General features: G+C 41.7%; 1 protein-coding gene across 6 annotated transcripts in view; it reads left to right on the plus strand.

Annotated features, from left to right (window-relative positions):
* The first annotated feature begins 1,484 nt into the window (after positions 1-1,484).
* Positions 1,485-21,684, plus strand: part of Dicer1 (dicer 1, ribonuclease III) — a 69,221-nt gene continuing 49,021 nt past the window's right edge. For 2 of the 6 annotated variants that reach the window (XM_075948465.1, XM_075948467.1), the window contains exons 1-3: positions 1,655-1,889; positions 18,073-18,138; positions 18,957-19,054. Coding sequence is in view for 3 of the 6 variants with exons in the window: in XM_075948467.1 (XP_075804582.1) it covers positions 19,001-19,054 (54 nt within the window). In the remaining 3 variants the exon portion in view is untranslated. Of the gene's footprint in view, positions 1,890-18,072; positions 18,139-18,956; positions 19,055-21,684 lie in introns of all 6 variants that reach the window. The other 4 variants (XR_012907761.1, XM_075948468.1, XM_075948469.1 and 1 more) reach the window with 4 other exon arrangements.

Consider the following 21,684-nt stretch of genomic DNA (forward strand, 5'->3'; position numbering starts at 1 on the left):
CAGTTTTACCATCCACAATCCTGCTGCCAGTTTCCCTCAGTGCAGCCCCACACTTCTCTCCGATTTCCTTCTGCTTATAAAGGACCACTTACAAAAACCCTTTATGTCTTCACCGGGGAGCTATTGCCCACAGCGTTTTCTTTCCTTTTCTTTTTAAAGAAACATTTTGTAAATGTGGTCAGCCAAAACCATTTTATTTCCTGATTTACCCAGGATATTCAGGTCAATGGTCAAGCCCATTCATGATAAATACATGACCAAGATTTGAGCTGAATGAACATACCAGCTCAGAAGACAGCATAAGTTTCAAATCTCAGTTGTTCACAGTTAAGACAGCATAAACTTCAAATCTCAGTTGTTCATATCCTAGCTGCAGACTTATTGGAGGTTATTCTGGTCTTGTGTTTTTTTTTTTTCTTTTTCTTCCATCTGTTAAAATGGAAAGCACCTAAGAGTGCGCTGTAAGGTCTGTAAGCCTTAAATTCAACGCTAGTCAATGAAGCTTAGAAACTTCGAGTGCTCCCATCAGAGAAATCAACTGGAGGAGGGAGAGCCGGCTCAGAGGTTAGGAGCGTTTGCTGTGAAATTCTGAGGATCCTAGCTACAAGCCAGGCATCCAACAGACACCCACAGACACACAAATAAGGGAATGAATAGATCTTCTTTTTTTTTTAAAGTCAGGCTTGGTGATGCCCACCTTTAAACCCAACGAATGAGAGGCAGAGAGAGGCAGTCGGATCTCCGAGTTCAAGGCCAGTCTGGTCTACATAAAAGACCTGGCTTCAAATTAATAGTAATAAAAAAATAAAACAAACGGTACTAGTATTTAATAAACAAATCGCTTCAACCTTTAAGTATAAAAATTAGTAAACCATACCTCCATCTAATTCAGAGAGCTAACAGCCACCACGTGGGACAGTGCAGAGGGACAGCTGCCATTAAGTGCTCCCAGGGGCAGAGAGAAGCTGGGTGCTAGAATCAGCCCACCCATCCCTCACAGCGGTCGGGCTGGGGGTGGGGGTGGGGAGGGAGGAAAGGGAGATCTCCAGGAAGAGAGGTATACATGGGAGGCGGGGGAGGATCCTACATTAAGATGATTTTCTATAAGCCTCTTCACTCTGAGGAAGGAGGCGCGGCTCAAACCTATAAACCCAAGTCTCTGCACACCGCGGGCATTTTCTGCTTGTTCAAGTTGGCCTCGAGGACTGCCCACGGGCCCAGGTCTGAGGACCCAAAGGGCCCTGCAGAGGGGATTGCGATTGGGGGCGATGGGTTCGTGAAGATGCCACCATCAAGAAGGGAGAGTCCCCAAAGCTGGGAGACTCCTCTAGACCAAGCCCAGATTGCGTGGCCCGCGGCGGCAGCGCCGCCAGAATTCCCGGTGCTCGGCTGACTGCGTTACCCAGCTCGGTCTTCGCGTTGGGCCGCAGACACCGCCTCAGCTCGAGCCCGCTGTTTCCTAGCTCCTGAGTGGCTGGGGGGCCGGGATTAACCTTTCACCTCCGCACTTCGTCCAATCACAGGGCGGCTTTCATGCGGCCGCGGGGCGAGCAAGCGACGGGGCGCGGAGCGGTGGCGCGACGCCGGTGGGATTCTCCAAGCCGCTGTGCGCCGTCGCCGCGGGCCGAGCGCGGGCTGCGGGCGAGCAGGGCGCTGCGCAGTCTCCGCAGGCGCGGGCGGGAGGGGTCGGGGCGCGGCGCGGCGAGGCGCGGGCGGCTCCGGGCCCAGGTGAATGGAGTAACCTGACAGCGGGAACGAGGCAACGGCGAGCGGCAGGAAATGGCGGCGGCGGCGGCGGCGCCGGGCGGCACCGGGAGGCCTGGGCTGTGACGCTCGCGCCGGAGCGGGGTCCGATGGTTCTGGAAGGCCCGCGGCGCCCAGTGCTGCAGGTGAGGCGGGCTCCCCCTGGGCCGCTTTGTGTTCGGGCCCCGGGGACTGAAATGCGCGGCCCGCGCGGGCGCCGGGAGCAGGCCGCGACGCCGAGCTCGGCCGGGTGACGGTCCACGCGGACCTCGGGCACCCCGGGACTTCGAGCCGGGGCCTCTCCGCACCCCCTTCCTGGGAGGAGCGGGCTTTGACAGGTCCTGTTTGGCGTTCGAAGCCCGAGCGAAGACCGGAGGTGCACACGCGGGCCGGCGTCCCCGGGATCGCGACCCGGGCCTGCCGAATGGCGTGGGACCCGTGAACACCTCAGAGGACCGGGAGGGGGACAAGGCCTCGGACGAGGTGACGGCTGGAGTGCTGGGAAGGATTGTTGTGTGGTTATTGGCAGGTGACCAGGGCTGGCCCCAGGGGGCGGTTGGCCGAGGCCATCTTTTCTGCCCCTCCCCTCTCAGGTCGTTGTGCCTGGTCCCTGCGAAGGGGCTTTCATTGGACAGATTGATGTGCATTTGAAGCTAGCCCATCAGGTTGGTGTGGATTGCCTAGCAGAGCTGAGCTGCCCTTGTGACTTTGCCTGCAGGACAGCCCTAGTGTCCTGAGAAGATTTGCTTAAACGGATGATTGAGGAGTCTTTGATCTCTAGTCCTTGCTTTTGTGGGGAGAGTTGTAGTAACTTAACGGTTAAGCTACCAATATATGATAGCGTAGGTATTATGATAATCACATATGGGAAACCTTCTTCGGATAAAAGAGAGTTGCTTGGGAGCTCGCCCTGCCTGACTTTCTGAATCTTCGCAGTCCTGATTGTCAGTATCCTGAGCAGCCACACCGTCAGTCAGTAGAAAAGGGCGCAAGTTGAACCACTTGGGAAATAGGAAACCTGCTGTAAAATGCGTTCACTAAGTTGGAAATTCATTGGTATAAACATTAAACTTTCCAAGTAAAATTTCCATTGTAACCATGAGCTCAAAAAATGTATTAAAAGGTGAAGGCTTGGGCAGTAATTTTGATATTACTGATATCTTTGGAAGCTGAGTTCTGGAATGATCTATTTTGCCAAGTATCTTTCAGGCTACCTGTGGCACATGTCATGTGTAATAAAAGTGTACATGCTCATGAATGGAGAGTGCATTTTATTAGAATGGTCGGCACCAAAGTTGCTTTTATTATGATCAGCGTAGTAGCCTAAGTTTATGAATGACTTCAGAAGATGGCTTGTTTGGTTTCAGTTGGGTGATAAAAGACCTTGCAACTACTTTAGTAAGGGTTGTCTTTGCTTCCCATGCTGAACACTCCGTTATGACAGCATTTCTGGGTAGGAATTGTAGAACTAGGCTCTCTTCCTTGGTTGTAGAAAATATTTGGATGTAGCCTTGACCTGTCTTCCTTGACCCCAGGATGCTTCTGCTTCACTCAGTCTCTCCAGTAGTGGGGTGACAGGCATGAACTGCCAGGCCTGGCTCTCTTGGTTCTGATTGGATAGTGATTTTGTGGCTGTATATAGTTAGTAGTATTTAGGTATAGTTCTGCTTTCTAGGGAGGGTAACTTTTATAGCATTGCATTATATCATTGCCATAGCTTACTCTTTGCCGCTCTCTGATGATGTAACATCTATGGCCTTCATGTCAATGCATGCATCAGTTTCCTCACTTAGACTGGTAGTCTGTTGTATGTACAGATTGTCCCTAGCTTATAATGGCTTGACTAGACACTTTTTAGCTTTGGGGTGTGTGAAAATGTACAGTTACAGTAGAAACTGTTCTTTACATTTTGAATTTTTGATTCTTTTTTCTGTCCCAGTCAGACATGTGATCCTGAAGGGTAACCAATGATCCCTTACATTATGCTTTGTTGCTAAGTTAGAAAGTTTGATCTACTAAGTATACACTTTTCCCAGGTCTGTATTTTCAACTTAGAAGTAGGTTTCTAGGGCCATCGACGGAGGAGAAGCACCTGCATATGTCCCTTTCTGCTTATCCGGCCATCTGTGGGTGGATGGCAGCCTTTTGACTGAGAGGAGTTGGTGTTGTGAATATGGATATGAATGGCTCCGCTTGAGACCTGCTGTCATCCCTTCTTTTGGGCATATACCCCAAAGTGGTCAGTTTGTTTGCTGATCATTAGATCAAAACACTAGGCTCAGGTTTCTTCCAGACTCCTAATTTCCTACAAATAGTTCCTATGTGTCAATAAAAGACTAGAGCCTTCTCCAAGCCCAGGGGTTACTGATTTTTAGAATCTTGGTTCTTATCACAGTAAGGCAAACAGGGATTCTTATCACAGAATTTGTTCAGTGGATCAGCAGGCTGTTATGCCCTAATGGAGCCAAAGGAAGGGGCTGCTAAAGTTTCTGTGTACCTTGTACAAATAGAAAGTTGGAGCCTGGTGATTATTTTGTTTACCTTAGGCTCTGCTGTTCGGGCATTCAAAAGTTTAGCTCATTCTGAAAGCCAACAGATATGTGTGTGTTATGCTGGCTTTTATTTACAGGCTTCTTTGCAATATCTTCAAAGTAGGCTGTACTCTTTGGAGGTAGCAGTGTTTTGGTAACATTCTACCTCTTTAGTCTGCTGCTTGGACCTTTTAACCATTGTTTCCTGATTCTTTGATGATTACCAACATTTCTGCTAAAGAGACTCTAGTTTTAAAGAATTCTGTGCATAGATGAGCATTAGTGTAATAATTATGTTCCTTCAGAAAGGATGTAGGATGTCCTTGTGTTAATAAAAAGGTATTTTAGAGAACTATGAAAATAATAGTGCAGGTGTAGCATAGTTCATGGATGGGAGAATTAGGTGAAGAGCTTCAAATAAGGATAACTCACAGCTTACATGTAACTAAAGTGCTTTTATATTTTTTGTTTTAATTTGCCAAAGTGAAAGAGGAACTAGGGCTAATTATAGTTGCCATCTATTAATGAAGGAAGTGTACCAGTTAGCCAGGATAAGCAGACTTTTCTCTTTTATGAACAGGGATTGTTTGCATTCTTCTGCAAAATAATATTGTCAGTGTATGGAGTCAGTGTTGACCCTTCTAGGTGATAAACATTTCCCTCATGCCCTTATAAAGAAACTTAGTCAAAAGCATAAGGGAGTCTGGCGGTGGTAGTGCACACCTTTAATCCTAGCAGGCGGGAGGCAGAGGCCAGCCTGGTATACAAGAGCTAGTTTCAGGACAGGCTCCAAAGCAACACAGAGAAACCCTGTCTTGAAAAACAAAAACAAACAAACAAAAAGCATAAGGGAGAGTCAGAAAGCATTGGTAAGATGGCATGTTTGTTTCCGGTGATGTCATCTCCACTGGAGTTCAAGTATCCCTTGTAGCATGCAGACTTTGGTGACAGATAACAGTTAATTGAGGATGCACCCTTTGGGGCCTCGGAGACAATCAGGACTTTGCAAACTGGTGTTTTTGCTGGCCTTCAGGAGCCTGTGTTGGGTGAAAAAGTAGGATTGCTTGTGTGGTGGTTTGAACCTGTTAAATAAAAGAGCATGGAGAGAAAGGTGCATATCTGAAGTGTAGCTAGAGAAATGGGAAATTCTGGCCATGTAAGAAAGCCTTTATGGACTCAGGTCCATACTGACTTTCCATTTTTCTAAAATGGCTGATTAAGGGTTGGTGCTCCTGATACTCACCTACAGGCTACGAGTCAGTAACTAAGATGCCCGGCCACCTTTTAGGCATGGAGCTTCAGTTTGACTACTTGCTGAGCCTTGGTCACCTAGACCCAGAAGCCATATAGTAACATGAGCTGTTCGTAGCTATGTTGAGGTTCCTAGACTCACAAGGGGGAAGCACTGCATTTGTTGTCATGGCCACACACAGCACTTGTGTAAAGGAGTACTTGCTTCTGCTGAGTAAGTAGATCAGTTTATCTTTATAAAGTTTTAGAAACTAACAGTGCTGTGGGGAGGAATACTGCTGGCATTGTAAGGCTTTTGAAAAAGACCTTGACTCCTCTGATAGTGGACAGATCATGCCTTTGGATTCTTCTCTGCTTGTGTCTCGGAAAACAAAATTAAAAAAAAAATTCTCTTAGGGATTATAAAAGATTATGCCATGACTCCCATGTTACTAATATTGTAATACATATCCAGTTTTTGTTTGTTTGTTTGTGTGTGTGTATGTGTGTTTTGAGACAGGGTTTCTCTGTGGCTTTGGAGCCTGTCTTGGAACTAGCTCTGTAGACCAGGCTGGCCTTGAACTCACAGAGACCTGCCTCTGCCTCCGCCTCCCGAAAGCTGGGATTAAAGGCGTGTGCCACCAGTGCACTGCCATATCTAGTTTTATAGTGGAAATAGTCCGAAAAAGAGGGCTTGTGCACAGCATTTTCATAGATGAGTTTCTTTTCTTTTTTGTGTACTTATGTATTTGTGTGCGTATATAATTATCAGTAATAGTCAAAGGAAAACTTTCAATTTGGGTAGGAGTAGGGAGCATGGGAGGAATTGGAGGGAAGAGAATGACAAGTGTGTGTGTGTGCATATTTTATTTTTCCCCTTTTATTGAAAATGGATTTTTCCCTCACATAATATGTTTTGACTACTATTTCCTCTCCCTCTACTTCTCCCAGTTCCTCTCGATCTTCCCTCCCATCCAGATTGAGCCCTTTTTGTCTCTTATTATAGAAAAAACAGGTTTCTAAGGGATAATAATAAAATATAACATAATAAGCTAAAATAAAAACTAACAATTTGGAATAGGACAAAACAAAAGGAAAAGAGCCCAGGAGAAAGTACAAGAAAGGACACTGAGACCCACTTGTTCACACTTAGGAATTCCACAAAAACAAACAAACAAACAAAAAAAACCACTGAACTGGGATCTGTAGGGTAAGAAGAGAGAATAAAAATTTTAAAAGATAAACTTTTTTTTTTTGAAGTCCTGGCACAATATGAGACAAGGAACTTTCAAAGATACCCTTGAGTTCATTTTGTGTTGGCTATCTGTTTCTGGATATGCAGCCTCCCTAAAGACTAGTTTGTTTCTTCTCTAAGACTCCCTTGGAGAAAAGTGGCTGTCTTTTGCAAGTGGTTATCTGTTGAGATAGCTTCTGGGTTTGGGATGGTGGCGTGCATCTACTTCAGCTTTCAGACCCCATCTGGTGCAGACCTGTGAAGGCTCTGTGCCTGCTGCCTCAGTCTCTGTGAGTTTATATGATTTAGAAGGCCTTACTTCCTTGGTGTCCTCCGTTCCCTCTGGCTCTTATACTCTTGCCTTTTCTTCCAAAGGATTCCCTGAGCCCTGAGGGGAGGGATTTGAGGGAAATGTCCCGTTTAAGGTTGAGTGTTCCAAGGTCTCTCTTCTACTCTTTGCTTATTGTCTAGGTCTCTATATTTGTTCCCATCTGCTTCAGGAGGAAGCTTTTCTAATGATGGATGAGCAAGGCAGTGATCTATAAGTATAGCAGAATGTCATTAGGAGTCATTTATTGATATGCTCTTTTAGTAGAACAGTAGTATTTGGTTTTATATTTTGTCCCTGGCTTATCTGGTCTCAGGTTCTTGGTTACCCAAGCAATGTCTGCTAGCTCGTGGAGTAGCCCTTACATCAAATCAGACATTAGCTGGTTACTCCCACAAGCTTCTTGTAACTACTGTATCAACATATTTTGCAGGGATGTACCATTTGTATATCAAAGGGTTTGTTTACATTTCTCCTTTGATAGTACACAGAACCTTCCTGACCCAAAGATGCTAGCATGCTAACACATAGGGGTGAGAGCTCTGTATAGGCACCAGCTTGACTTCTCCATGTTCAATGAGTTGTATAGTTGTTGTCTTCAGCAACAGGGCCTTGCTGCATAGATAGTTTTCTACAGGGCTCATCTGCACTGGTTAGCTAGTTCTGTGACAGCCTCACATCCCCTTCTTCACCTGTTAATGTGTGAATAAGTGTGCTACCCTGAGATAGTACTTTAAGCTGGCATAAGCTTTTCTATGTGTTGTTAGACCTGATGTAGACTAGTCGTTCTTTGACTTTTACACCTCTGGTTTCATGGAATTTATGACTCATTCCCCCAAATATGCATCTATATCCATAATTTTATATAAAATAATAGGAGATGCAGGCAAGCCCATCCTTTTATAGACATTTGAGTTAGGCTATGGCTACTCATAAACAAGTACTGGGCTAATACAGGGACAAAATTCTGGATAACCTCAGGACAGATATGTTTGAAACTTAACTGATAGTAGAAACGTAAGACATGATTTTAAAACCTATGGTCAGCCGGACAGTGGTATCTCACGCCTTCAATCCCAGCACTTGGGAGGCAGAGGCAGGTAAATCTCTGTGAATTCGTAGCTAGCCTGGTCTACAGAGCTAGTTCCAAGACAATTAAGGCTACACGGAGAAACCTGTCTCAAAACAAAACAAAACACTAACAAAGAAATACCACAGCCAAGCTGAGCTGATAGCAGCACATACCTGAAATTCCAGCCTTTGGGAGGCAGTAGAATCCTGAAGTCAAAGCCAGCCTGGGGCTATATAGTGAGATTCTGCCTCCAAGGCTCACATTCTGTTATAGTTGTTCTATAGAAGTTGGCTTTACATAAATAAAGGACATTGAGCTTATAATTCGCGATCATAGAGAAGCTAAATAAGAAGGTGAATCCAAAGACAAACATACAGGCATCCTCCTGAATATTAACCTTCATCAGGCGATGAAAAGAGACAGAGACCCACATTGGAGCACCGGACAGAAATCTCAAGGTCCAAATCAGGAGCAGAAGGAGAGGGAGCATGAACAAGGAACTCAGGACCGCGAGGGGTGCACCCACACACTGAGACAATGGGGATGTTCTATCTGGAACTCACCAAGGCCAGCTGGCCTGGGTCTGAAAAAGCATGGGATAAAACCGGACTTGCTGAACATAGCGGACAATGAGGACTACTGAGAACTCAAGAACAATGGCAATGGGTTTTTGATCCTACTGCACGTACTGGCTTTGTGGGAGCCTAGGCAGTTTGGATGCTCACCTTACTAAACCTGGATCGAGGTGGGCGGTCCTTGGACTTCCCACAGGTCAGGGAACCCTGATTGCTCTTATAAATAAATAAATTTAAAAAAAAAGGCTACCTCCTCCCAGCCATCTATCATCCAACCCCAAAGGTCTTAAGCCCCCTCACCTTGTAGAGAAGTGAATAAAATGTTCGCCCATACTAAAAAAAAAAAGAAGTTGGCTTTACTTCTATAACTTGGTTTGTCATTAAGGGCAAGTCAGCCTGTACTGCCATGTTTTGTTTGTTTTTCTCATAATGATCAAGTATACTAGATCCTTCAGGTACCTTACAATCAATAATCTCTCAAACACCCCATAATCTATGTACTTCTCCATTTCAGACTGAGTCATTTACATTAAAAATAAGATCTGGGTAGATACCTTTGCCAAACTTTACAGCTGGTGACTGAAAACATGGGGATGATAAAACCAAGACCTTCTGAGCAGAGCGTGCAGGATGAAGGCTTTGGGAGTAAGGGTTGAACACTAGAGAAAGCCTTGGGTGGGGTGGCAGCATCTTAGAAACAGGAGTTCTGTCTCCTCTAGTGCAGCTTGGTGTTGCTGACTGAGAATCTGACAGACTCCTAGCTTTGCTACACTCTAGTATAGCAAACAATGCACAGTGCATTGAGAAGCCTGTCCATGGTCATGCTCATACTTCATGACACCTGCCACTGTGTTGATGCTGCCCATTTCTTAGGATGGTTTACTGTAAAACTGAATATTAAGAGGGGATTAAAAATCTCAAATTCTAAATCTTTATGTGTGCTTGTTACATATAATAAAGTCAGCTAATGTCAGGCTAATCATAATTGTGAGAATATTAAGAACAAGACAAGTTTCTGGTGATAGAAGTGCTGGGAACCTCAAGTGTGTATGCAGTGCGGAGCAGAGTTGGTGTTGCTGTTTTCTGAGCAGACTGGGGCTTCCTAACACTTTGGCTCTTGAGGGTAATTTTTTTATTAAGATAGGCTCTGGCTTCCAGCCTCTCTCCATTAGGATGCCTAAAGCTTTGCTAAACTGGTTTCCTTTGGTGTTTATTAGAAGTTTCAATTGTATCTGGTAGACATTTTTCTCTTTATATAATTTATATTTTTTATATCTTTATACATTTATAATATGTTATATTCTGAGGATTCCTGGAGGCAGTATCGCCATTTTGGATTGAGGTAGAGATAAGAGCCAGTGGCTGACAGTTTTGCTTTTCTGAGCTCCAGGCATGCTTCCATCTATTAAAATACAAATGAAATAGCATTACAGGTATTGTGTAGATTCATTTCAGGATTGTGCATTTTATGTAGTTGTCCTGTTTCTTCTCTTAATCTGGGAGGTTCTCAGCTTTTTCCTGATACTGACAGTTTTGTGAAATGAATATCAGATTTGGTTTTGTTTCCTGGTAGTTGGATTCAGACCTTGTACTTTAGGTAGGAAAGCTTCATGAATTACATGTCATTATCCCACTGTCTTCAAGGATAGACCTAGATCACCTTATATTAACATAGAAGAGAATTTCGAGTGGTTAGCAGTTACTTAAGGCAGATGAGAATGACTGTAGTTGGATGATGTCACCTTAATTACTGTACAGATTGACACTCTGTAGCTCTGACAGTTCCATTCTAGTCATTCCATGGGCTTGGCGTGTCAAGGATGGAGGTGTTAACCTTTGAAATAATTCAGGTTTAAAGCTTATGGGAATAGAAGATATCTAAACTGAGTTTTGTATTTTAACTACAAAAAGCTGCTTTATCTTAATAGATGTGAATTGAAGGTTAGAGTAAAAAAGTTGGGGCTTTATGTGTGTGTGTGTGTGTTTAAAAAGGCAAGATCTCCTTGTGTCCTCATGCTGACCTTGAACATGGAGTCCTGCCCCAGCCTTTCCAGTGCTGCTTGCTGAGCCTTTGGATCAGCTGTTTGGAAGAGCTGTAGTTTATTCTCAGAATTAAAAAGTGATAGTGGATTATGAATATTGTTTTCCTGCATTTCAGACGTAATTTGGAATTTACAGTAGGTTACTAGGTGACCAAATTAAGTCACGGACAGGGTAGCTAATAGTAAGCGAGGATGAGTTCTTTTTCTCTTCAGAGATCTTGAGTGTAGCACGAATTCTAATTGGTCTTACTAAATAAAACTCGGAGTCAGATATTAGGAGGTGAAAACTGAAGGATCGGAGAAGCAGTGCAGCCAGTCACTAGAGAGACCTTTTTTTACCCCTACCAATGCTCAGACCAAAGATCCTTTCCTCAGACTGTCTCCTGTTCTTGTCTCTTCTGCCTTATAGTCCTCTCTCCACCCAGCCATATTACTCCTGTCTTCACCTCCTCAGTTCTGGGATCCCAAGTGCTGGGATAACTTTTGTGTGAGCTGTTTCTCTTTTAGACAGATTCAACCTTGCGCAGCCTAGAGTGGCCTTGAACTCACTGTGGCTCTGCCTCTGTCTCCCAAGTCCTGGGACTGAAGGTGTGTGCCACCACTCCCTGGCCTCTTGCATTCAGATCTTTAGGCAAACTGTATTTGTTAAAACACAAACAAAATATCACTACGTTTCACCCCTTTTTCATCTAAAAAAAAAGGCTGTTCAACTAATATAAAAACAACTATATATAATAACTACAATAATGATATACAATACATATGAGCAATAAATACACAACAATGTCTAGTCTATTTGTATTTGATAAGTTCAGAGAAAATACTCCATTATCTACCCTATCTTGGTGAGTCCAAAGTTTTGTACCTAATTTACTTTTTATTTTAACTTGTATACCAATTTAAAATTATCTTTTTGTTTCTCTCTACTTTATATACTTTACATTACTTTAGGAATTTCTTTTTTGAGTCTGGTAAATAAGGAAAACTATAACTATAACTACATTTGAGCTTTTGGGAGGCATGGCAGGAACAGACCCTGATTGGATGGTTAGATAGCCCACTTGTGGGATTGCTGACAGCCTCTTAGACAAAGCTTGCATAAGCTGTGTGAATGGCGAGTGATAGGGAGTAGGGAGTGTGATTGATTGTCTGCATTGTGAGGAGGGCAGACGACCAGGTACTGCACAGCTTTACCCTTGCCTGCCTGGAGCTTTGCTGTCTTTTCATATTTAATTAAACATCCACTGCATACAGTAGTCACTTAGATTTGCTTTGCAGGATTAACCCCTTTTTAACTATTCTCTCTCTCTCTCTCTCTCTCTCTCTCTCTCTCTCTCTCTTTCTCTCTCTCTCTCTCTCTCTGTGCCTGTGTGTGTGCGTGTGTGTGTGCCCGCACATACTTACGCAGTTCTTCCTACACATAGATATCTTTTGGTGTTATAGATTGGTAGAAGATAGACATGGACCGGATAAAACCATAGCATTTGTTACACAGTGTTGAAAGCAAGGTATGGAGAATCAAGTGCAAGCCTGAAACTTATCTTGAAACCTCATAGTGTGTTAAATATTTACCTCTCAAAACAAAACTGCAGAGTAGCTGTCATTATGGCTATTGGAAAGATATGGTGGGTGTCTGTGTTCTTCTGGGGCCACGGTGTCATTTTCTGAGATGGATTCCAAAGAATCAGACAGTTGGCTGGAGCATAGGGATACTTTCACATGGACAGTTTTGCTGCGTTGAACGTGTTAAAAATGACATTTTACTTATGTTAAACTTCATTTGGGACAATATAATGAAAATCTAAGCAGAGCCAGGCCTGGTGGTCCACACCTGTTGGGAAGTGGATGCAGGAGGATCAATCAGTTCAGAGTTATCCTTGGTTACATAGGGGCTCTGAGGCCAGCCTGTTCTACATAAAATCATGTATCAAAAAAGTAAACAAAACCAACACCACCACTACTATAATGATAACAACAAAGATCATTTATATTACAAATTTAGAAAAACTCCAGAACCCAAATTGTAGTGGAATTGCAAATGTAAACAAGGCCATCACATGTGGCAGTAGTAGTCAGTCTTCAGGCTTAGTGACATCTCCTCCTCTCCATCCCTTTCCTTTCTCTAGGTTTAACTAACAGCCACACAGGTCTTCGTGGTAAACTGTAATTAAAAAGTGCATTTTCATTTGACGTCATGACATACACATTTTTGTCTGTTATCTGTCCTCCTTCTCAATGGGTGTACTAGGTTGCCTCTTGAAAACCAAGCCATAGTTTGCCAAAATATTTTCTCATTTGCTCTTGTTCTGAGACATGTAGCTGAGGGATGGGCCATTTAGGGATAGCAAAGGTGTAGCAGACCACACTCAGGGTTTTTTTTTTGTTTTTTGTTTTTTGTTTTTTTTTAATAATTACAGCTATGGCAAGTAAAAGTAGAAATGTCACCATCTGTCCTGTGCTCTTTTTAGCAGTCTAAAGAGAGTGGTGTTTGAATTCTGGCACTCATCATCCACTTTTTTTCCTCCTTAATATTTCAGTTTTTAGTTTGAGGTTTGTCTTACTATAATATAGAGTCACTAAAAATAGTTGATACATCCTTTATGTATTTATCTTACATACTGTGGTTATTTTGGGTATTCCCTATTTTTTATTTTATCTTATATTTTAAAATTTTAAAACTTACCCATTTGATTGCTATTGTTTCTTTTTCTGTGTGTATGACTGTGGGCATGGGTGTGCAAGTGCAGACACCAAAAGATGATGTCCAGTGTCCTATTCTGTCACTTCTCTGCCTTGTCCCTTTAAAACAGGGTCTCTCAGTGAACCAGGAGCTCAGGAGCACACCTTGTCTTGACAAGCTGGTTGGCCAGTGAGTTCTGGTGAGCTGTCTGTCTCTGCCGCCTTTAGCTTGGTGCTTACATGTAGACATGGCCACATCCAGCTCTTCTGTGGTTGCTGGGGATCAGAACTCAGGTCCTCATGCAGGGCCAGCAAGGGTTCTTACCCAGGAGCCATCTCCCTGACCCCATTTAGTTTTTAATTTATTACTTTTTTCTTTATTTTCATTTTATGTGTACTGTGTTTTGTGTGCATGTATGTCTGTGCATTACATGCATGCAGTGCCCATGGAGGTCAGAAAAGGCCATCAGAAACTGGAGTTACAAACAACTGTGAGCTGCCACGTGGTTGCTGGGAATTGAACCTGGGTCCTCTGGAAGAACAGCCAGTGCTGAGCCGTCTGAGCTATCTCTCCAGCCCAGCCCACAAGGTCCCTCACTGGACTGACCAGGAGCTTTCCGATTTTGTTAGAGAACTAGTAGGTACAAAACTGCTTAATTTTATTTCCTATTATGTACCATTTTCCTAATTTGTCTGATTTTCATCATCATGTTGATGATGATTGGGTAGTTGGGAATAGAGAGGAGGAAACTTTACTTCTACTCTCTTAGATTTGGTAGTTGGAGTCTTCAGATAATCTGACAAAGAGCAGAGTGTTAGGGGGAAAATCTTAAAAATGGTGTTGATACTATTATTTTTAGGGCCACCTGGTTTAGGGCCACCTGGTTTCTTTCTCTCTCACACACATCCACCCCCACACCCTCCCACACTACCTCTCCACCCCCACCCCACCCACCCACCCCCACACAAAGTGAAACTCCAAAGAATGCTTTGCCCCCAAATAAAAGGATTGCTTTCTACATCATTGGCAGTCAATGTGCCTGCTGTGAAGATGGAGTGACTACATTCAAGCAAAACACAATACACATAAAATGAAAATAAAGAAGAAAAAAACTAAGCAATAAATAAAAAACTGAATGGGATCAGGCTCTTGGGTAAGAACCCTTACTGGCCCTGCATGAGGACCTGAGTTTTGATCCCCAGCAACCACAGAAGAGCTGGGTGTGCCCGTGCCTGCATCTAAGTGCCAAGCTAAAGAGAGCAGAGACAGAGAACGCACCAGAGCTCACTAGCCGGCCAGCCTGATTTATATACAGTCATAGCTAAGTGTGATAAAGTGTGAAATAGCAGGAACGGAGGCTTGGGCCTTTAGGGCTGGAAAACTGTAGAAGATGTCTAGAAGTATCTAGAAGGAACTAGTGAAAGCTAACGGTTGTTTGGTAAAGTTTGATCGTCCAGACTATCAATGGGGCCATCTCTGTCTGCTAGTTATAGGACTTGAGTTCTTCCCTTTGGAACAGACTGGAGGGATTTATACCTTAGTTTTTGGTAGAAAGGGGAAAGAGAGACCTTTTCCTGAATCTGTTGCTTCTTAATGCCTTGAGCTCAAAATAATCTTGGGGTCACAGTGGCATGTTTAAAGGTGGTATATATTTATCTCCTTTGTGAGTTTGTGTTTTCTTGAGATTAATCTGCCTGAAAATACTATGTAAAACCTTGTGCTTTATGCTGCACACAAGGTTGTATTTTCTGTATGGAATCTTAATTATATTTTAAGTGTTTAAGAATTCTTTAAAAATTTAGGTTAAGAAGTATAGTTCCAAGCTTAAGATCTTATTTCATCCTAATACATGTTCTTGCTTTTTGGGCCAGGAAACAGTTTTCGAGGGATATTGGGGCTTGATATGCATACACTTTGACTTATCTGATGTGTCTCTTGCGGATTTGGATACCAAAAAAAGAGAAAGACTATTTTCTACATCATTCATATTCATGGTGCCTGCTGGCTGACTCCATTAGTGTGAAGAGGCCAGAGCCCCTATTTGAAATGGGCCTTCCAAGGAGAGCTGAGACATTGTCCTGACTAACTTAGAAGAGGAAGGAAGGGATTTAGGAGGGGTTTTAACCAATACTGACCATTGGATGTGTGAGTTCCTTTTTAATAGAGCAAGTGTTGGCCTACTTTAGTAGTTCCATCTTATTTTTAAACTTTCTCTCTCTGTGCTGTTGAGGAACATGTTTTAGGGTTTCTTGAGTCCTTAAATTCCAAGAAATGAAATTTACTATTTGGCATGAATTGTTCTTGAGAATTGGACTGTGTTTAAAATGTTTTAAAGCCATGTTGGAGAAACAGAACAGAAATTCTCTGCACAGAGCTAGAAGAAAAAGGAAACAGTTTCATTATTGAGCAACATTAAAGTAGACTGGAGCGCATCAAGGCTAACTCTGAAGACAGGAAGAACTTTGATCTTTATGTACTTAAGTGGTGTCTATAAACCCAAACCCAGAAACTAGAAGCAAGGAGTCCTAAGAACTGATGCTGTGGTAGCTCAGAATCTGTAAGCAAGGCATGGGCAGTGGCGACTTCTATGAGCAAACTTCGTTTGTTACAAGGCAGACAGCATTTTTTTTTTTTGTGTGTGTGTGTGTGTGGGAAACTTCTGTTGGAGTTGAGAACAGAACCTATGTGACCAATAGAAAAGGAAGAAGAGACTATATATAAATATATACTAAGCCGTACTATGAAAAACAAGACTCTGGCTTCTTGCTGTATGTCTTATGTCTGGCACAGTATAGCTGATATCTGTTTTATTTTAGGTCCTGCGGTCAATGACTGGCCACAGGTTGAAGACCTTTCTTTAGAGATGAACTTTCTAGTATTCTGGCTTGATGATGAGAGGTCAGTTTTATAATTTGGAGTCAGGTGACAAATTAGGCCTATCTCTTCCCAGGAAACTAGTTGTTCTCTACCTTGTACTATTTCAGAGATGTCGTTTAGGCTCTGGAGGTAACTTTCTGTAGTTAGGGAACTAGAGGCTTGAGTTTCTGCACACTGAAGGGGAAGGATAAGAGAATGCTGAAAAACAAAGGAAAAGGGGTTTCTTCTTATTTCAGTATTTTTTTTTAAGGTGTAATTCTCTTTACCCCATGCCAGGTGATCATCTCAAGATGTCACTTGGGCTCCCGAGCTGGTGCCGTTGTCTAGGCTAGCTTGCTGTAGGTGTTTGGATCCCCATAGCACCTCTGTTGCCAGGAACTTTTCAGGGTTAATAAGTTTGACTGAATGTCAATGCTGTAATGTTCATGCTGAGAGCCCCTCTTGCTTACCAGGGGCTTTATGGAAGTTGTATATTAGGAGCTCAAGAGTAGGATGAGTGGGACATAAATCTATAAAGTTAGTAGTGACAGAATCTCTGAGATTCTGTTAGCTTACCTTGAAAATTCATAAACTAGGAATGGAAGAGCTGTCTGTCTCTAACTGCGCCCACTGCTGAGGTGGTTGCTAATGGGAGTTTTTGGTTTATTTTAAAACCTAGTATCATTTAGAACTTATCTTAAAGACTTATGAAACAGGATTTTGGAGATTTGTAATATATTATCAGCAATTAAAATTAGATAGCAACTTAACTTTTTATTATCAACATAAGTCACTATCCTGTACTTGCCAGATGGGCTTTCTGTGTGTATATAGATTGCCTAGTGATGATGTAACTAGAGAAACATAGTCCTGTACTCGCTGACTTTTGGTTAGAGCATTGCTGGAAACAGGCATGTCTGAAACATTATTTACCACCTTCTAGAGGCAGTAGGACCTGGGAGAATGGAGCCAATAAATGAGGACTGTTTTCATGTGATAGCAAACTTTATTCAGAACATCAGACAGTTTATACTCTGAGAGTTAAGAATAGACATGAGAAAGGTGTTCACAAGGTCAAGCCACAGGTAGCAAAACATGTTCTTTCCCATAGAGGCATCTAAACAAATAGCAATAGCCAGTTGTAATGAATAATCTAAAATGAACTCATTCCTAGCCTGTGTACCTGGGAGAGGCATGAAAACACATCCAAGAACAACCCATATTATGGAGGAACAGAGATTACAGAGATTAGAAGACTCTTGTTTACTTGGAGTTTTCTCACAGGGTCTCAGAAGTCGTTCATACAGCTTTGTTCATGAACTGTGTTCCTACCACCCATGTTGCTATGCATGGTTTTTGCATCTTACTTGGGGGCATATATAATGTGACTAAAAATCCAGTGAAGGATGAGGTAACCTTAGGAGACAGATATGCTGGGAGGTAGAAAGACTTGTGGTACTGTAGGTTTGTCATAGTGTTCATTTAGTAGGCTCACAGGCAGATTTTATTAGAGAAGTTTGTTGTGCTGTGCCAAGAGCTTTCCCTTGTATCTAACTGGATTGCATAACAAACTTGCTTCTTTTTTACAGTTGTATTAGAATGTAATACAGATTTTAACAGGCAGATATTTCAGTTGTGTACTGTTTTCTTGTCTTTTAGCAAATTTATGAAGGATTTTATTCTGATATTAAATATAATGTAGCTAATTTGTTAAATAGTTAATTTCTTAACCTTTTTTTAATGAGTTGCTCTTCTAAAATACTGTCTCTGATTGCTTTTAGGTTACCTAGGGTATGCATAAATACAGACTTGGAAACTCTGAAAGAACTTAGAGTCAGCATTTCGAGGTAAATATATATCTATTAATGTAGTGTTAAGGCCGCCCTAGTCTGATTTATTAACAGCTAGCTAGCAAAAAAAAAAAAGTGTACAAAATGAGGGTTTACCTGCATGATGGTAGTGTAGACGGTATAAGCTAGCGAGCTCAAGCCCAGTGTCATAACTAAGATCAGTGTTTGTTGATTGTGTTAAGGTTTTCATATCAATTCCTCATGCTTCCTTTGTTTTTGAATCATAATAATCATTTAGGAAAGGCATCTTCAGATTTAAATTTCTTCCCAACCCTAGCATTGTCAATTCTAGTCTTGAATTGTCTTATATATAAACCAATTTGATGAAAAGTGGATAGAACAGATTTAACCGTCCTTAGAGCTTGTTTTTAATTTCACTTGTTAAATTGGAGTTGGATTTCATGCACACACTAAAGACTTACTAGAGCTATTTTGATTTCTCAGCCACGTACCTCTTCTGATGATCTTTATTTGTTTTTTGTAAATGGGAACCTAGGAAGTAAATGCATCATTTTTTTTTTGTTTCTTTGTAATATGTAAAGCGTAATCTTTAATGTTTGAGTCACATATATTTTGAAATCTTTCCTGGAGTTTGGCTGTAGTTTTTCTCTCAGTAGGTCAGGCTTGCCTTTGTTGCCACTCACTCTATTCTTTGTTTTAGAAGAAGTTTTGACATAAGATATCCCAAATGTCTTTTGTTTAAAAGTTGATACAAACTAATGGCCTGTTATTCAGCTCCTCATCTGAGTGGGACTCTGGTGTGTGTCCTCCATTTACAGGAATCTTATTCTTGACTGTTTCTACCTTTGTTTTAGAGCAGAAGCTTGGGCATGCTGTGGTTTTCCAATAAACTCTCACAATGTCAGAATGCAGTTCAGACAGCAGCAACACAGAGGTCGCAGACATTAAAACGGTAAAGCTGGGTTGTTGTCTGTGGAAAGAGGACAAGGGCTTATTTTTGTGTTTTATTATGTTGTTCCTTATGTTCGTTTGGCTTTTGTTCTTGTGGTGTTGGGTATTGAATCAAAGCCTTGCTTTGTATTAGGTAAGTGCCCTGCCCTGCATTATACCCCAGTCTCACTAAATACTGTTAAGTGTATAACCTACCAGTGTTGGCATACAGCTTTCCAGTGTCACACGGGTAGATTATTTGACAAAAAATTTAAAACCTGTAATTGAAAATAGTCACTTGTAGTTAATCTTTTGGTTCTTCCAAAGAAGTTAATGTGATTTATCCATGAGACTTGAACTCTTATATACCATCAGATTCTCAGCCTTTCACTTACGGCTAAGTTTTTTAAAAACTCGACTAAAACATGCTAAAGAAAGTAAAAATTGGCAAAATTATAGGTTATTATGATTAAGTTACCTATTGATGTTTTAATCTTGGGCTTGCTTTCCTTAAATAGAAAGTGTTTTACTGTGGCCAGCCACTGTACATAAAATGAATAAAAATTAATTTAAATATTATGACCTTATGGAAAATATAATTGGAAGGGTTCAATTTTAATCTTCCATCTCCTTGTAAAATCCTATCCTCCACCATCAGGGATGGTAGCAGTTTATTTATTTCCAAACCAATAAAAATACATTGACTTGCCCATGATTGTGTCCTTTACATTGTTGTGTGACCATTCATGAATCTGGCTCATTTCTATACACATACATACACACATATGAAACATGAGAACAGCAGATTTAATATATACAGAAAAATGGAACCCATATCTTGTTCTGAGGGAGCCAATGTTCCAGGAAGAACAGAGTGAAGGAGAGGCTGTGTCTGTGCGTGTATGTAAAATGGTTGTGTTCTACAAATCAGAGAAAAAAGCTGCTTGTGCTACTCAGCTGACTTGGTTTTCTACAGAGTTGCTTAGTTTGTTCATTGTGTCCCAGCTGTGGTTTAGGACAGTGGGACAGAAAGAAACATACAGCTCCTGCACTCAAAGTCAGTCTAATCAATTATTTTAAAGCAATAGTAGAGATTTCAAAGCTAAGAATAAAAAGTGCCTTAAAGTTTTAGAAGAATACTTTAGTTTATGACTATTAGCAGTTTCAAGAAGATTTACTGATTGCAGAAAGTTTAAACCATATTCATAAGGATAAATAAGGAGAGAATGGCTAACCTTTTAGAAGTCATGGAAGCGTTTAGATGGAGGTTTCCTGGTCTCTCACTGAGTTGTGCTGGATTCTGAATATTGTACTGTATGAAGATCTTAGCTTGTGATCTGGCCACAGGCCTGGGACCTGAGGTTTCTAGTCTGATGGCTTTCTTTTTGGTTTGTTCCTGACTTTCCTTTTTTCTTCTCTCCCACCTTTATTTCTATTCTTTTCTCTTTTTCTTTCTTTCTAGATCTTTTATAGTAGAAGCAGTAATGGTGATTTACACTATCATTAGTTCAGAGTTGCATAAAATTCAACTCAACGTTAACTTGAATAGTAAGGGAATTTATTGGCTTATGTTTTTGGCAGAGATGTTTTTATGTTGGGCTTTGAGGTTGATTGATTGAGCTGCTCATTGATGCTACCAAGGACCAAGTTTCTTTGTTGTTGCTGTTGGAAGTACATCTTTTTAAGGCTGTCAGATGATTTCAGCAGCACACAGGGCTAGTGTTTCTTGTACCATGTTTGAGGGGAAGAGTTGCTTTTCAGTCACTGACTGAAAGGCCCAAACCTTTTGTCATTGGATTAGCATGAACCATTTCCTAGCCCAAAGAGAGGCATGTGCCATGGGCTGAGGGTTAGGTGACTGGCAGAAAGAAAGTCTGAAACCCAGCCTTGACAACTTTGATGAGCAGATGTTTAAGAATACACAGTGCTAGGCAGTCTCTTATTTGGGAAAAAAGTACAAAGTGGCTAGTGAGTGATAGTCCCAGAGTTACCTGTTGTCTCTGACAGAAACGAAGTGCTTACTTGTATTATATTACAATATAATTTTTCAAAAAGGACCCAGCACTATCCCTTGTGAAGTCAGATATCTGATAGAAAAACTTTAACTTAAATGTTTGCTGCATCATTGTTCACAACAATCACAGTACTAAAACTGTGCTTGCGTCTGTCAGCAGATGGGAGCACACACTCACACCCATACACAACCCCCCCCCCCCAAAGACACTAGGAATATTACTCAGAAAATAAAGAACTGCTGTTGCGAGAATTGGAATAGGATAACAAATACATGTTTTACCCATTTAGTTACTTGCTTTGTTAGTTTGTCTGTATCTGTATGGCTTCTGCTTAGTGACTGCTTGAGACTAATTTCCAGACATGATGCTTTGTCCACAAGTGCTTTAGTGAGTCCTTCCTAAGAATATGGCTGTCCTCTGACATACATGTAGTCAAGTTACCACCTTCAGGGTCTTTTAACACTGTTGTTTTCTGTAGTGTAAAAGACCTCTTCATTAATATTTTTTACGTAATTCCTTTATTAATGTGATTAAAAATAAAACTTATTCTTAAATGCAGATGTCTGTTTGGTATGTTTATTGTAGTATATTCACAGGAGCTAAAATATGGGAGCAGCCTAAGTGTCTGTCAACAAGA

The sequence above is a fragment of the Microtus pennsylvanicus genome, chromosome 14 (assembly GCF_037038515.1).
Source record: "Microtus pennsylvanicus isolate mMicPen1 chromosome 14, mMicPen1.hap1, whole genome shotgun sequence".
Taxonomy (NCBI): domain Eukaryota; kingdom Metazoa; phylum Chordata; class Mammalia; order Rodentia; family Cricetidae; genus Microtus; species Microtus pennsylvanicus.